The sequence below is a fragment of the Nipponia nippon genome, unplaced genomic scaffold, assembly GCF_047370975.1.
Source record: "Nipponia nippon isolate SJK-2023a ecotype South Korea unplaced genomic scaffold, ASM4737097v1 scaffold_4, whole genome shotgun sequence".
In the NCBI taxonomy this organism is placed as follows: Eukaryota; Metazoa; Chordata; class Aves; order Pelecaniformes; family Threskiornithidae; genus Nipponia; species Nipponia nippon.
The window spans coordinates 86,617,253-86,631,456 of NW_028262358.1; the positions used below are offsets into that span (position 1 = coordinate 86,617,253).

Sequence of the window (14,204 nt, forward strand, 5' to 3'; positions counted from 1 at the left end):
AGGCGAGGTTTACTTCAAGTAAGAGCGCTTTTCGTGCGCCAACAGGACAGAGGAGCAAGGCAGGAGGGCTGACCGTTTGCCGTGAGAAAAAAAAGTGCCTGGGGTAAAGTGGATGAAGAGCCACCAAGGCTTGGGAAGGGAGCAGACAGCGGAACGGGGCAACCGGGGGAGCCTGGGCACAGGGGACGAGGGAAACGGCAGCGGGTGGCGATAGGAAGAGGGGCGGAGGCAGGAGGCGGCAGGGAGGCCGGGCGGTTCTGCGGGAGGCCGCGCGGTTCTGCGGGGCAGCCGCCTCAGCGACCGCGCGGTTCTCCTCACGCGGCCCGGCAGGGCCCGCTCCGAGGGGGCCGCTCGGCTCGGACGAAGCCCCCGTCCCGCCGAGGCGGGGGAGCCGCCAGCGCTTCGGGCACGCCGGCCCCGCACGCCCGGCGGCGGTACGAAGCCCCCAGCTGCCCCGCCGCCTCGGCACGGCGGCAGCGAGACCCGGCGGCCGTGTCCGTCCGTCCGTCCGTCCGTTCCCCCCCCCCGGGGCGGCGGTTGGGCAGCAGCCCCGACCCCCTCCCCTCACCTTGGAGACGGAGCACGTGGTCATGTCGCCCCTCTCGCGCCCCGGCCGCGAGCGGTACCGGACACGCCGCCCCACCGCCGGCCCAGCCGCAGGGGGAGGGCCCGCGCAGGCGCGCTGCGGGAAGGCCGCCCGGCTCCCCGCGGGCCGGTGAAACGCTCCATCCCAGCGCGGGGGCTGCGCCACTCTCTCCGCTGCCCTGCGCAGTGGGGCAGCCCTCTGCCTCTGCGCAAAGCGGGGCCCGTCGGCTCCTCCTGCCCCCTCCCACCCCTGTCCTGAGAATGGTACGACCCAGCCCGCCCCTGGGCGGGCGGAACGGAGAGGCGGGGGGGGGAACGGGCGGCTGCGACTTTCCGCCTGGCGGCGCCGCCATGGCCGCCTGCTCCTTTCGGAGGAGCATCGCTTCCCAGGTACGCCGCTCCCTCCCGCGGCTTGCTCGGAGGAGGGGCGCGCCATAACCGAGGCTTCCCGTTTGCGCCCTCACCCAGACCCTCCACCGCCTTCTCCGAGCGTCTTTCAGTGCCGAAAGCGTTAACTCGGTCCCGTCCCCCCGTCCTCCCCCCCCGTCCCCCCCCGTGGGCTGCAGCCCCTGAGCGGTTGGTGAGGAGGCTCTTCATCTTGGCGAGCATCCAGCCGTTCGTGGCTCCTTAGCGAGGCCCTGGCGCGGGGTGGGCCGCCTTGTCCCCCCTTACCGGGCGCGGGGTAAGCTAAGTGAGGTGTAGCCACTGGGCAAAGGCATGCGAGGGTTTGGTGGGATCCTGCATCGAGAGGGAAAAAAACCCCAAAAACAGCTCTACGTCGCGTTTTGTCATGCTTCTTCTAAGGCTCCTTCAACATTTCTTGGGGTTGATTGAATATTTTATTGTATTGCTTATAATAGTAAGTATTTCCCTTTTTTTTTTTTTTTAATCTGGGTTGAAATTTGCTTTCAAATATAAATGATGCATCCCCCGCGGGTGTTTAAACAGGGAGCAGTACTTTTCCTGGATCTTTTTTGCTTGAGCTGCTTTGTTCTTTATTTCAAATTTAGCTTTCAAAGGTTTTGGATCTGCCACCAGAAAACTTAATAAAGTCCATATCTGCAGTTCCTGTCTCCAAAAAACGGTAGTGTTTACATTTTGTCTTACGATGTTATGGCATGTTTTACTATTTTCTGTTGTGCTTATTATTGCAAGAGCTTAACAAGGCTTTAGGGAATAAGACATACAGAAAAAAACAAACCTAAGCTAATATACCAATGCAATTTTAAGAAGATACCTGAATCTAATGAAATCTCTGTATTTTTTCAAGCAAGCTCAAAACAAGTATAACTGCTTAAAAAGCTGTACAAATTATAGGCAGTGGTTGAATGGCAGATGTTTCAGCATTAATGATCTGAATGTGAAACTGCTTAGAACCAATGTGCAGTTATGAGGTTTTTTTCAGTGTCCTGCTTGAGAGTTGTAATGATCTTAGCAAGTAAATTACTTTTATTCATGAGCATAATTTTTGTTTATTCTGAAATGGTGTTCTCACCATGTCTACTTTATGATTGTATTAGAGCAAAGGTAATATTTGGCCTTCTGTTGCAGCTTTCTAAACATAATGAACTTTCAGGTATCTGTGACTGGCTTACGCTTGGCAATTAGACTTGTCATATGCAGAGTCAGCTTGGATCTGCCAAATCTACCCATCATCTCAACAGGGTTTTTTTCCTGATTTTCGTATGTTCCCTTTTTCAGGCATGTTGCTGATTTCCAACTTTCCATCGCTTCTGTAACAGAAGACAGTTCTAGTGATTGCTTAGCACAAGACCTTAATCTTCAAGCTCAGAAGCTAGCTGAAAGGGTATGCTAATGCATTAATCATATATTTATGCAATAACAAACTTACAGACTAGAGATGTAACAGGCGTCATAAGGTGAATAGTATTCTTTGTCCAAACATCTGTTTTGGTCAGAGTAGTTTAATGGCTGCACCTAGTGTAATTGTACACAGAATCTTCACAGGGAATTGGAGAAGCAGTTTTAGTTGAGGTTCTTGTGAAATTATTGTTTTCAAATACATTGAGAGTGAATAATATTTGTGAAGTTAGGAGGGTATGCCATGGTCTGTACTGTTGCCCAAAACTGGAGGAAGAAATTGAGTATGCAGTGGCTTGGAAAACCAAAGACATCAGAGAATCATAGAATCATTAAGGTTGGAAAAGACCCTTAAGATCATCAAGTCCAACCGTTAACCTATCACTGCCAAGTCCACCACTAAACCACGTCCTCGAGCACCACGTCTACCCTTCTTTTAAATACTTCCAGGGATGGAGACTCAACCACTTCCCTGGGCAGCCTGGTCCAATGCCTGACTACCCTTTTGGTGAAGAAATTTTTCCTAATATTCAACCTAAACTTCCCCTGGCGCAGCTTGAGGCTGTTTCCTGTCGTTCTGTTGCTTGTTACTAGGGGGAAGAGACTGACCCCCACCTCACTACAACCTCCTTTCAGGTAGTTGCAGAGAGCAATAAGGTCTCCCCTCAGCCTCCTTTTCTCCAGGCTAAACAACCCCCGCTCCCTCAGCCGCTCCTCATAAGACTTGTGCTCTAGACCCTTCACCAACTTTGTTGCCCTTCTTTGGCCACGCTGCAGCACCTCAATGTCCTTCTCGTAGTGAGGGGCCCAAAACTGAACACAGTACTCGAGGTGCGGCCTCACCATGCCGAGTACAGGGGCACTATCACCTCCCTGGTCCTGCTGGCCACACTATTCTTGATACAGGCCAGGATGCCATTGGCCCTCTTGGCCACCTGGGCACACTGCTGGCTCATGTTCAGGCGGCTGTCAACCAACACCCCCAGGTCCTTTTCTGCCAGGCAACTCTCCAGCCACTCCTCCCCTAGTGTGTAGCATTGCATGGTGGTGTTGTGACCCACGTGCAGGATCCGGCACTTAGCCTTCAAAATCCAGCGCTAGAATGGCAATGGATAAATTTAGCCCATGGGACAAACAGGCCAGGCTTTCAAATCCTTAACAGCTTGAAATTGAGGAACAACAGGTTTTTCAGGTGTGTTAGTCTGGGAAATGGCAGTAGCTGAGGTGTTAAGACTAACTGCAGCATAAAAAAGAAGTAGCATGCAAAACAAGGTCTACAGAAGTGACACAAACCTTGAAGAAAGGGAAGGAAATAAAAATTTGGAGAAGTTGGCATGCATAAAGTTGAACAAAAGTGGGATCAGAAAGGTGATACTGAGGTTTGAGGGATCATTTGAGCTGAAAAAAATAATTTATAATCTAAAAATATGTTGCTGATGCCAATGCAGAGGAGTATAAACTAGGAAATCGTGCCGAAGTTATTTGCAAAGCGGAGCTAGATCAAATAATGAAAAGTGCAAATGATTCTTCATCTGCATCAGAAAGAGCAAGCTCGAGAAGGAATCAGTTGGGTTGCTATATGATCAGGAGTTAAAAAGGACAAATAAAAACAATTGTAATACTACTGAGAAGCTAAACTGTTTCTCCATGTCATTCTTCACTGATGAGATGTTGAAGAGTTCTCTGTCTCGGACCCATTCTTGTAACAGATTAATATTCTGACTCGGGTGAAAGAAGAACTGATGGTGCACAGATGTGCAACCAAAAGTTCTGAAACAGCTTAAAGATGATCTAGAACCATAAAATAATTCATGTTGGAAAGGACCTCAGGAAATTATCTGTTCCCATCTCCTTCTCAGTGCAGGTTGTTGAGGGTTTTTGGTGAGACTGCTGCAGACTTTTAAAATCCTATCAGGTTTTGAAAGCCTCCAAGGATTAGACAGCCTCCCTGGGCAATTTGTTCCAATGACTATAACGTCACGGTAACAATTTTCTTCCTTATGTCTAGTCTGTCACTTTAAAAACAGCTGCTGTTCCCAGTGTTTAGAAAGCTGCAAATTGTCTCTCTCCTTTATTGTTTGTGGCTCATTAAATAAACCTGAGACACTTAGCCCTACTTCTTTACATGGAAGAACAGTTGTAACAGTAAAGAAGAACAGACCATCAATATAAGCCCCAAAACTGAATAGACCGTGCTGGTTAGACAAAGAAAAAAAAAATCATTGATCTCTTAGGAATGTTTTTTGTTGGGTAGTGGATAAAGGAGATGCATTTAGTATAATTTGTTTTGACTGGTCATGTCATCCACAAATAAGGTAGAGCGTAGAAATTAGCAAAATACGACCATATATCAAAAACTAGCAAAGAGACAGAAAAATGTAGGCAGTTAGCAGTTTTTGTCATGATAAACAGTTGATGGAGTGCCTCAAGGTTCAACAGTATGTTCTCAGTCACTTCTGAGGAAACAGGTCGCAATATTTGAAATACAGATATTTAGGTTAGGCAGAAGAGATGGAAATTTTTCTCATTGATTAAAATAGCCTAAATAATAAGGCAATGTGATACTAAATGAAACATGTGCTCTGATGTGCTGAGAATTGTCTGTCAGGTCAGAATTGTCTTGTTTCCATGGGCTTTTGATTTCCTCTGACTGGTTGGTTCTTGTTTCACCTTTCGACTGCTAGTTCCTTGTGGAGGGGACATTGCGTTGTGGGGTTCTTATGCCTGTGTACGGCATAGTGGCATTCTGGTCCAAACCTTAGGCACGGGGAGATCTAGTTACTAAAGAACCACAGGGCACTTGGAGGAGAGGTTGTTAAAGCTGGGAGAGGCCAGATGAGCACTCATATTAAAGAGAGATAAAAACCACTGAGATGACAAACGACAGATTGTGTAGAAAATACTTAGCAGAACAAATGGTATGGAGGAAGTCCAGTGGGAATTTCTGTTTTCTCTCTGCCCCCTACGTAAAAAAGACCTTTTCATAAAATGAAAAGGTGGGAAATTCAGAGTCAATACAAGAAATATTTTTTCATGTAGCTTGTGAATAAACATTGAAGTTTGTTGTTGTTGGAGCTTGTGAAGGTTAAAGAACTTCAAGGTTAACCATGATTTCATCTCCTGGTTAAGTTAGTGTCTAAGCTGGAGACCTAGAATGGGGGTAGAACTTCTTCTTCATGCTGATGAGCTTCAGTAGGAATGTATAGCTTGCTTCTCTCAAAGATTAACCAAGTGATAAAGCGATTGTCTCATCTTTTATATGCTTTCCATGCCTTTTTTTTTTTTTTAAGACAATTTCTTGGCTGCAAAAGACAGCTAGTTTAATAAGAAACTCTCAAACCTGACAGCTTGAGATCCAAAACTCGCAGCCTGTGCAGAGGCCAAAAGTTGTGTAAATAGGAGGTTGGCATTAGGGATTGGGTGTCCAAATATTCCTTGTGGGTTCAGAATTTTCAAAACAAGTGCTTCATGGAAATTATAAATGAATTTTTTAATAAATTGGCCTTTAACATCTTTATTTTGTATCACTGGATACTACAGAACATTGTCATTAAAGTCAGAAACGTCAAGAAACAGCAGCCCAAAACTTCTGTCTGAGGTTTTCTTTAAGACATCAATCTTGATTTTTTTTTTTTTTTTTTTAAGTGCTATCAGGTACTGTGTAAGCTGTCTAATGTATCTCAGCTTTTGTGTGTACGAAGAGATCAACTACTGCTCTAAGTCAAAATAAAACAGACTGTACACATGCAGGGACTGAAAACATATGTGCGACATTTCAGGCTGAGTATATTCAGAGCTATTAAGCATAGATTGGAAATAATAAAATCATCCCTTTTCCATCAGGATTGATTAAGTGATCCATTTGTGATTGTTGTGATTGCTTCAAACCGATAAATAACATTTAATGTTTATAGTGGATTAAATTAATATTTATAGTGGATTGAATTAGAATTTTCCAATTTACCTGTTTTCACATAGAGTTGCTGTTTTGTTTTGTTCTTTTAGCTAAAATGTGATGCTGTAGTGAGTGAAATCAGTGCTGGTCCAGGAACAGTGAACTTTACAATACACAGGGAATTATTAGCAAAGGTGAGTACTATATTTCAGGTGCATTAAGGTAAAAATAAATTCCTCAGTATAAAACTGTAGAATACTTACTGTTGTCTTAGAAAGGTATTTTCTATGTAAAACTGCCTTTTGTAAGTTCTCTTTGAGGATCCCTGTTGCTGATTTGTTCTGTAGGCCTGGAATTTGGAATGATGCTCACATAAGTTTATCCTTATGAGGGAACAATGTATCTACCATTCACTGATAATCATAAGTCATGTTTTTACTCTCTCTTTCTGCTTTAAAAGGCAGGCTTAGCATCTGCTGTGAGTTTCTACAGTATACAACTCAAAAGTTTTGATCTTGCATGTGAAGACTCTTGTTTAAAATAGAAAAGGATGATGAAAAGATGACTGAAATAAAAGTATTTTCTAGCAGATCTATCATTACATGCTTTGTTTAAAAAAAAAAATGTATTCCTCAAAGTCTAATGCTTGGCTGAAATTGAAAGCTTTGTTTGTTAAACCAGTAACTTAATGAAAGGAAGACACTGCTCAGTCTATAAGAGTAGTGTTTCGGTTGTTGTCTGTCTGGATTATTTGCAAGAGCTGCATAAAAATAAGTGGATGGCTGGTACTGTTAGACTGAGGACTGAATGAAAGCTTTGCGAAGCCAGTTCAACTAACTTGTGGAGCAAGCTACATCGTGTTGTTGTTCATGGCCTTAATCTATAGGCTTAGCAACTCTTGTGGAAAATGATATTGTGGTCTTAGAAAATTAATCACAAGAAGTCAGGTCTTACCTAATACTGGTGAAGCCCTCTTCCTATCATGACTTCCACTGAGTCACTTAGGCTTGTAGTCCTCTTTTCCTGAATGGTAAGACCCTTTCTTCTTGTGAATTGCTAATTCTTAGGCATGCCTATCAATCAGGTGCTTTATCCCTTTAATTTTTCATTAGCTATTTATAATCAGTCCATCTTGATAAGAACATGGCAGCTGACGGTTCACGGGAAGAGTAGTTTCAGTGGTAGATTTTATTCATGGACAGTATCTCACAAGGTACTTTATCTGTAGGGATTCTAGTCAGTTTGATGATTCAAACAAAACTATGTGCCTGGCCTAGTAGAGTTTTGCTGGAAGAAATGTGGAATTAGGACATGTAATTTTGCATTATGTCACTGAAGAGAGAGGAGGAGATAAAACCTAGCTGTGACTTTCACTGATACGGAGAATTGGTCTATGGGTTCTTAGGTGCTGTAATATGAACAGAATTAAAGGGGTTCCTACAGGTCCTTTTTTTTTTATTTATTCCATATATCTCTTGCAGAAGAATTTTAAGGTGATTTTTGGAGGAGAAAAAAAGAAAAGCTTCCACTGATGGAATGAGATATCCACTTTAGTTCACATTGTTAAAGGCCTGTATTATCTTCAGGAAGTTTGTCCAATACATACAGCTTCACATATTAGGTTTTGTAGTGTTGGGGCATCTGTGTGACAAACTGAAGTATGTAGGGTATGTACAGGGACTTACCCGGCTGTATGAATGCATTACTGATAATATGGTCAGCATAGGATTCCTCTTCCCACAAACTGTGTTCAAGCTGTTGAGGAAATATTTTAAGGTATTTTACACAGTCTCCACACTTTCAAAGTAGACACATTTTTATAGGGACCATTCATGGTGTCCTTACAGACTTGCAGGTGGGGGAAGGGAGGAAGGCGTGTTTGGACACGTGAGGACTGAATAGTTGGATTTCTTTGGCACTAAAGGAGTAGAAAGCAGGCTGGCTTTTGGTGCCTATAAAAAGCTAGCAGTTTTAGTAAAATGTGAATGTATTATTTTTTCCTCTTCCTGTTATAGACTTAAGTGATTTGGTAGTTCTGAGGAGGCTTAAAATCTTGCAAAAATCTCCTGGTTTTCTGCTTCTCCATTGTATATACATGCTCTCTTCCAACGGGAAAGGAAAAGAATATTTGGCAGATGCTATTCCTAAAAAGCATTAATGAAGAAATACAGTGGACAGTGATGTAAAGTAACTGGAAAAAGGTAGAAACATTAATTTGCCTCATGTTCTAGGATGAGCAATGAAAGATTTTAAATTTATACTACCAAAATTAGATATAGCTACACCTCTTTTGTCTGTGTCACTTAAACCACTGGTTGATGTTTAAATCTGCTGTTACGAATGACCAAATGTTCCATGAGCTGTCATTACAGTCTACTTGCAGTGAACTGATGGAGAGGATTCTGTAGTAGTAGTTTTGTCTCTTAACTTGTGTTTAGTGATAATCATGAAGACTAGAACTCCCATACTTCTGTGTGAGATTTCCTGAAGCGAAAGAAATGTGTTCGTGTGCCATTCATGTGACCTGCATATGCGTGGTAATGCTCATGCAGTCAGAACTCATGGGATTTCTTGCAGGCCCTCAGTCACAAGGAGTATGTGGGAGGTCTGATGTGTCCCAAAGGGTTGGACCTTCGTGATCTGGCTGTGCTGTGCACAGCGGGTGTCCCCTGTATTCACACCTTGACAAAACCTTGGATATACGACAGGACTCCTAGGAATTTCAGAGAAATGGCCAAACACCTCAAAGTGTGCCTAGATAAGATGTATTTGTGGGAAAAGGACACTTTTGAGGAAGCCCAGAGGTATGGTATGTAGGGGTTTTTCTATTAATTAAAAAAGAAAAAAAAAATCCTGTTGAGAACATTTGGCTGCACAATGAGGTAAATTCTCTAGTCAAGTTTACAGCTCATAAGCTCTCCTACTTTTTCATCCAAATGTATGGTCTGGTTCTACAAGGTACTCTTTTTATTTTAAAATGTGTTACCTGAATTAGGAGAGGTGAGAGTCCTGGTTAGAACCCTATTTATGTGAGAACACTCTCATTTTACATAAGGTCACTGTTCTACCCACATTCGTGGACTTTGTTTCCTTTTCTGCCCACCAATTACCCCTGGGTTACTCTCTTGCCCTTTCATGTTATGTAACTAAAAAATGATAAAAACTAGGTTTTCCACTTCCTTTTAAATTTCCACCAAAATCAGCCTTGATTTTCACCAAAATCTCTGCCTATAATTTCTCTAAATTTTTCAATTGATCAGATGCAGCTTTGAAAAGTTAATGGCATTTACATCTGCACATGAGATCTTGTCTGCTTGGCAGACCAGTCACCTAATTGCTTATGTGAATAAAGGCTGTGGGATCATGGGGTCAGACTCTTGTGTGATTGGTGAACAGTTTTCCTGATCACGCTTTCTGTTGCTGAAACATATTTTCCTTTTTTTTTTCTCTCTCTTTTTTTTTTTTTTTTTTTTTTTAAAATCTTCCTTGTGGTTTAGACTGTGTTGCAGCAGGTGTTGAAAGATGGCTCAGAGTATGGAGTAAAAAGTGAGCTTTTCTCTACAGTGCCTAGACAAAAGGCAGTGATTGAGTTCAGGTAAGCGCATGTGATGAGTCCTTTGAGAAAATTGCCTTGTCTGCTGATTTGATATTTTGCTGATTGATACTCATTGCTGTAATGTATGATGCCTGTGAAGTTAAACCATATTTACGGTATTATATTCAGCTGTATTTGATACTCTGATATATTTGCCAAGTAGAATATAAGTTATATTTAGGGAATTGAAGCTTTTTCTCAGAATATATTTTTGGTATTTAAAGAGTTCATACCTCACACTGCTCTCCGCTAAGAGTATTCTCATTTAGTGCATAATAGCATTCAGTTTTTAAGTCGGCTTCTTTTATTTTGTTATCGAGAAACACGATCTGAATTTTCAGCCACTAACCCATTTCTTTTTTCACCTTAATACCTGCCTCTCTGACTTGCTAAAGCAGCCAGGCATTTGTCTTGCTAAATCTTCTCAGCTGCTGGCCCCAAAATTTCTGTCCAGTACAATTTTGTTTACAGTCACCTGCTCATGGAATGAAAAGTGGCTGACTCAGATCTCTTTATGTATAAATATTTTTGTTACTTATACTCCCTCTGTAAGCTTCCATAGTCACGGAAAGTAAGCACTTGGCTTTAATTTGGAGGGTGAATTTTCATAGCTGAACTTCCATTTTATTATCAGGGGTAAACAACTGTGGATACAGGGTTTTTTTGGGGGGGGGGGCATTGTTGGTAGAAGATGTTATTTTAGTTACTGATTCTTGTACACAAGGTCCCCTGTCCTGGCATCAGATTTATCTCTAATAAAGGTATGAGGAGAGTGATCCATGTGTCCAAAACACGTAAAAAGTGAGAAGATAGAATAAGTCCTTTGTCACTAATATAGTTGGGTTTTGGGTTGTTCTTTCTTGTGGGGTTGTTTGTGGTTTCTTTTTCCCTGTAACGCTGGCTGTTAACTGATATTGAAGGAAAACCTGGCTGGATAGGAAAATTTGCTGTCTAAAACGGAAGCTAATCAGGGAATTTTAAGGGAAAACTGAAAATGGTTTTATTTCAGTTCTTCTGCTATATGCGTCAGTTGAATTCTTTTGACTTGGTGATCTGGCAGTCTTGTGCATTGAACCAACATTATTTGTGAAAATTTGTTACAGCTCCCCTAATATTGCCAAAAAGTTTCACATAGGACATTTGCGTTCCACAATAGTAGGTAAGTATGCATTTAACCCTGTCCTAAAAGGGCTTCTTTGTCTTCCTGCTTCGCTTGACAGAGGAACACTGCTAACCTTTCACTCTTCTAGTGGAGTGGCCATGTCAGGCTTGACTTGCTAATTAAAAACCTTATGCTCACTGTGCAATGAAGAAAAGAGCGTGGTGTGTTGCTGGCAGATTTATTAAGTTACACGTAATATAGTTTTATGACTGTGAACATTAAATGAAGTAGTTTAAAATTGTTCTACAAAGAAACCTAGGGCAGTTTTCTTTGAGGTGTTAAGAGAGTCCTTTGAGTTTTAAATTTCCAATTTGCACTGGACTGCAGAGCAGTCAGATAGTTATGTCTTGGCAGCTGTCTTGCAAAAAGCTTGCTTTTATACGTTAATTACGTTACGCCAATATTACTAACACTGTTGCTGTAATTTGTAATGGAATAATTAATGTTTGTTGTGCAGTACTCTAATGGCACATGGAAAACATTATTTCTCCCTCCTTTCCCTCTCTCACAATAAAAACTAGTAGGTTATTAGCAGAAGATCCTACAGCATCTGTGCAGCTAATCATGTATTAGTTTTTAATTATATTTAATGTATCAAGTATAATTATTAATTACATAACGTTAAAAATTCTGCCTTCTCATGGACCGACAGTTGAGTGAAATTACATGTTTTGGGCTCTTTATGTTCCATTTCTGGACCCTTTGCTATAGAAAAAACACACTTTCAAAAATAGTTCTGTGTATCAATGTTTGTCAAGTAGTAAGAGAATGAATTGAGTACAGAGAATGGAATTGAAAGTAATAGCAGGCTATAATATGGTGTTACAATAACAGAAGAAGAGAAAGCTTTCTGCATCCTTTTACATCAGTATTGTAATTAAAAGTTACCCTTGAAGCACAGGAAAATAGAGGAAAGGATGCAGGTATTTCTTCTTTGTAATTCTGTGGTTGTAGCTAAGCTCAGGAGAAAGATGAAGGGTGTTTGTTGTAATAACAGAACCAAGATGTGCTTATGTGATATGGTAAGTTTGGAGCATATCAGACACATGTTATGTTAAGTGCAGAGCTCAGTACTGCTCCAGCAGTATATAGAGATTCAGGACTTGATGTTCTCTATTTAACATCACAGTTAACAGCAGTTTGTGAATTTTGACTGCTTGCTTAACCTCCTGGTATGAGATTGCCTAACTGTAACGGGAATTCTGTATACTGCCACATATTTGTGAGAATACAAGAAGACTTTAAAAAGTGGGTTTTGTGTTCATATACTTTGCAGTATGTGCATGCACATCCACGTGTATGTTTTTATCATTGTTGTGTGAGACACTTTATGGCACCTGTCAAATGCACAGCCTTTCTTTTCCTGCTCAGAATACTGTTGCTTTTATTGTGAGGTATTTTAACAAATTCTGTGGAGTAGTTCATGTGATTGCTTTTCCTCTTCATTTTGAATACAGATCGTACAAAACCAGAAAACTGTTTTTTTGGGGATGAGAGACTACCTACAACTGAATAATAATACCAGTTTTGTTTCCTTACTAGGGAATTTTATAGCAAATCTCAAAGTTGCACTGGGACATGAAGTAATAAGAATAAATTACCTTGGTGACTGGGGCATGCAGTTTGGTATGTTCTAGTATTTGTTTCTCCTGTTCCCTTTTCTACTGTACAATATGGACTAGGTTTCCAGCTTCAGTTTTTGCAGGCCCATTGGATTCACTCTAGGCCCATAAAGAGTAATATTGTGTTTCCATGCATGTAATGTGTTGTTACTCTCCTTAAAATATGAACAAAACAATTCAGACTGATCCATCAGCAGCATGACCTATACTACTGTACAAGAAATAACAGGAGGAAATTTACCCAACAGTCCCTCTGTCCCTCAGTAGCTCCTCTCTCAGATTATGTATGTGTAATTTGGGTTTATTTTTAAAGGGCAGTATAAATATTTTCTGAGTGTCCTAGTTATACCTTTGGAGCTCTCATAGCTGAACAGTCTTCTCTTGCTGCCTCCGGACAAAATGCGTACATATTACCATAGCTGTCACATGTCTACTGTGATATTGTCTTCCTTTTTCAGATTTTGCGTGTGTTAACAGCTGTGGAAGAGTAAGCTTGCTAACCTACCTATGCCACACCTGTACACACAGCAATAGAATAATTGTAACAAAATACATATTTTATATTTGGCTGTCTTTGTGTGTGTTGCGGTGTTTTCCTTATCTGTTCTTTTGTTCCCTCTGGAAATTAGTTTATTATTCATAGAGCATAATTAACTTCCACAGCAACTGCATTTTGGCAGGTTGAAGCCTGGAGAGTTTGTATCTCTAAAGATAGCCCAGCAGTTCCCCCAAAATATTCAGTTTCCCTTTAAAATGTAGCAAAAGGGAGGTGTGTATGTGGAGAACGTGCAAGTGAATAGGCCCTAGAAAACTATCAATTTTGCATGCATGTGCATTGGCGTGCACACACGTACACACTCCTACCTCTTCCGAAATGTCCATCTGATAAGTGAGGACTGAAAAATCCTCTCACGTGCAGCCTAGCATGGCTCGATATTTATTCCCTGACCAGAGATCATTTATGTCCAATTGCTGGATCTGTAAACATCCCTCTTACATGGCAGTTGACCCCTCCATAGGATTCACAACTTCATTGATTTCTGTTGTTAATCTTGCATTTTAAATTGATCTGTATTCTCCTCTACTTTTCTGATTTCCCTCCCGAAGTTGTTTTTGACATATTTTTAGGCATTTAAAAAAAGGCAATCGTGCCCACTTCCTTGTTCTTGAAAGCTGGCGCACTTGTGAAAACTATAAAACCCCCACATCTTTTGCAATAGGTTCTGAACACAGTGTCCATATATTTATTTTTAAATGGCAAACACAAAGTGCAATGTCTAGTAAGCAGTCACCTTTGCTCATTCCAGCCCTTATGCTGCCCCCTTCAGTTTCGCTGGTACTGCTGTTCATGGGGGCATCAATGAATCGATTTTATGAACAGAGCTGGGTTAAAAGCTTAGCATAAATACCCTACTTCTACTCCATTTATGTATTCAGATTCAACAGTGTAGATAACTAAAATGTATTCAGTTCTGCCCATTCTTCTTCTAGAATAAATTCCTGGGCTTTAGACAGTTGAGTAAA

The 14,204-nt window shown here is 41.5% G+C and overlaps 2 protein-coding genes across 12 annotated transcripts in view; one reads left to right on the forward strand and one right to left on the reverse strand.

The window, feature by feature from the left end:
• The window catches only part of ORC3 (origin recognition complex subunit 3), a 59,967-nt gene extending 59,268 nt beyond the window's left edge, over positions 1-699 (reverse strand). For all 7 annotated transcript variants that reach the window (XM_087775804.1, XM_087775800.1, XM_087775799.1 and 4 more), the window contains exon 1: positions 569-699. In XM_087775804.1, the coding sequence (XP_087631930.1) occupies positions 569-592 (24 nt within the window). In that variant the 5' untranslated portion in view covers positions 593-699. The remainder of the gene's footprint in view (positions 1-568) is intronic.
• A 22-nt stretch (positions 700-721) lies between these two features.
• RARS2 (arginyl-tRNA synthetase 2, mitochondrial) overlaps positions 722-14,204 on the forward strand; it is a 39,707-nt gene continuing 26,224 nt past the window's right edge. The window contains exons 1-7 of one of the 5 annotated variants that reach the window (XM_087775809.1): positions 722-849; positions 1,596-1,669; positions 2,287-2,392; positions 6,412-6,495; positions 9,799-9,896; positions 11,000-11,055; positions 12,601-12,684. In XM_087775809.1, coding sequence (XP_087631935.1) covers positions 847-849; positions 1,596-1,669; positions 2,287-2,392; positions 6,412-6,495; positions 9,799-9,896; positions 11,000-11,055; positions 12,601-12,684 — 505 coding nt within the window. In that variant the 5' untranslated portion in view covers positions 722-846. Of the gene's footprint in view, positions 976-1,339; positions 1,445-1,595; positions 1,670-2,286; positions 2,393-6,411; positions 6,496-9,798; positions 9,897-10,999; positions 11,056-12,600; positions 12,685-14,204 lie in introns of those variants that run through there. The other 4 variants (XM_087775807.1, XM_087775810.1, XM_087775811.1 and 1 more) reach the window with 4 other exon arrangements.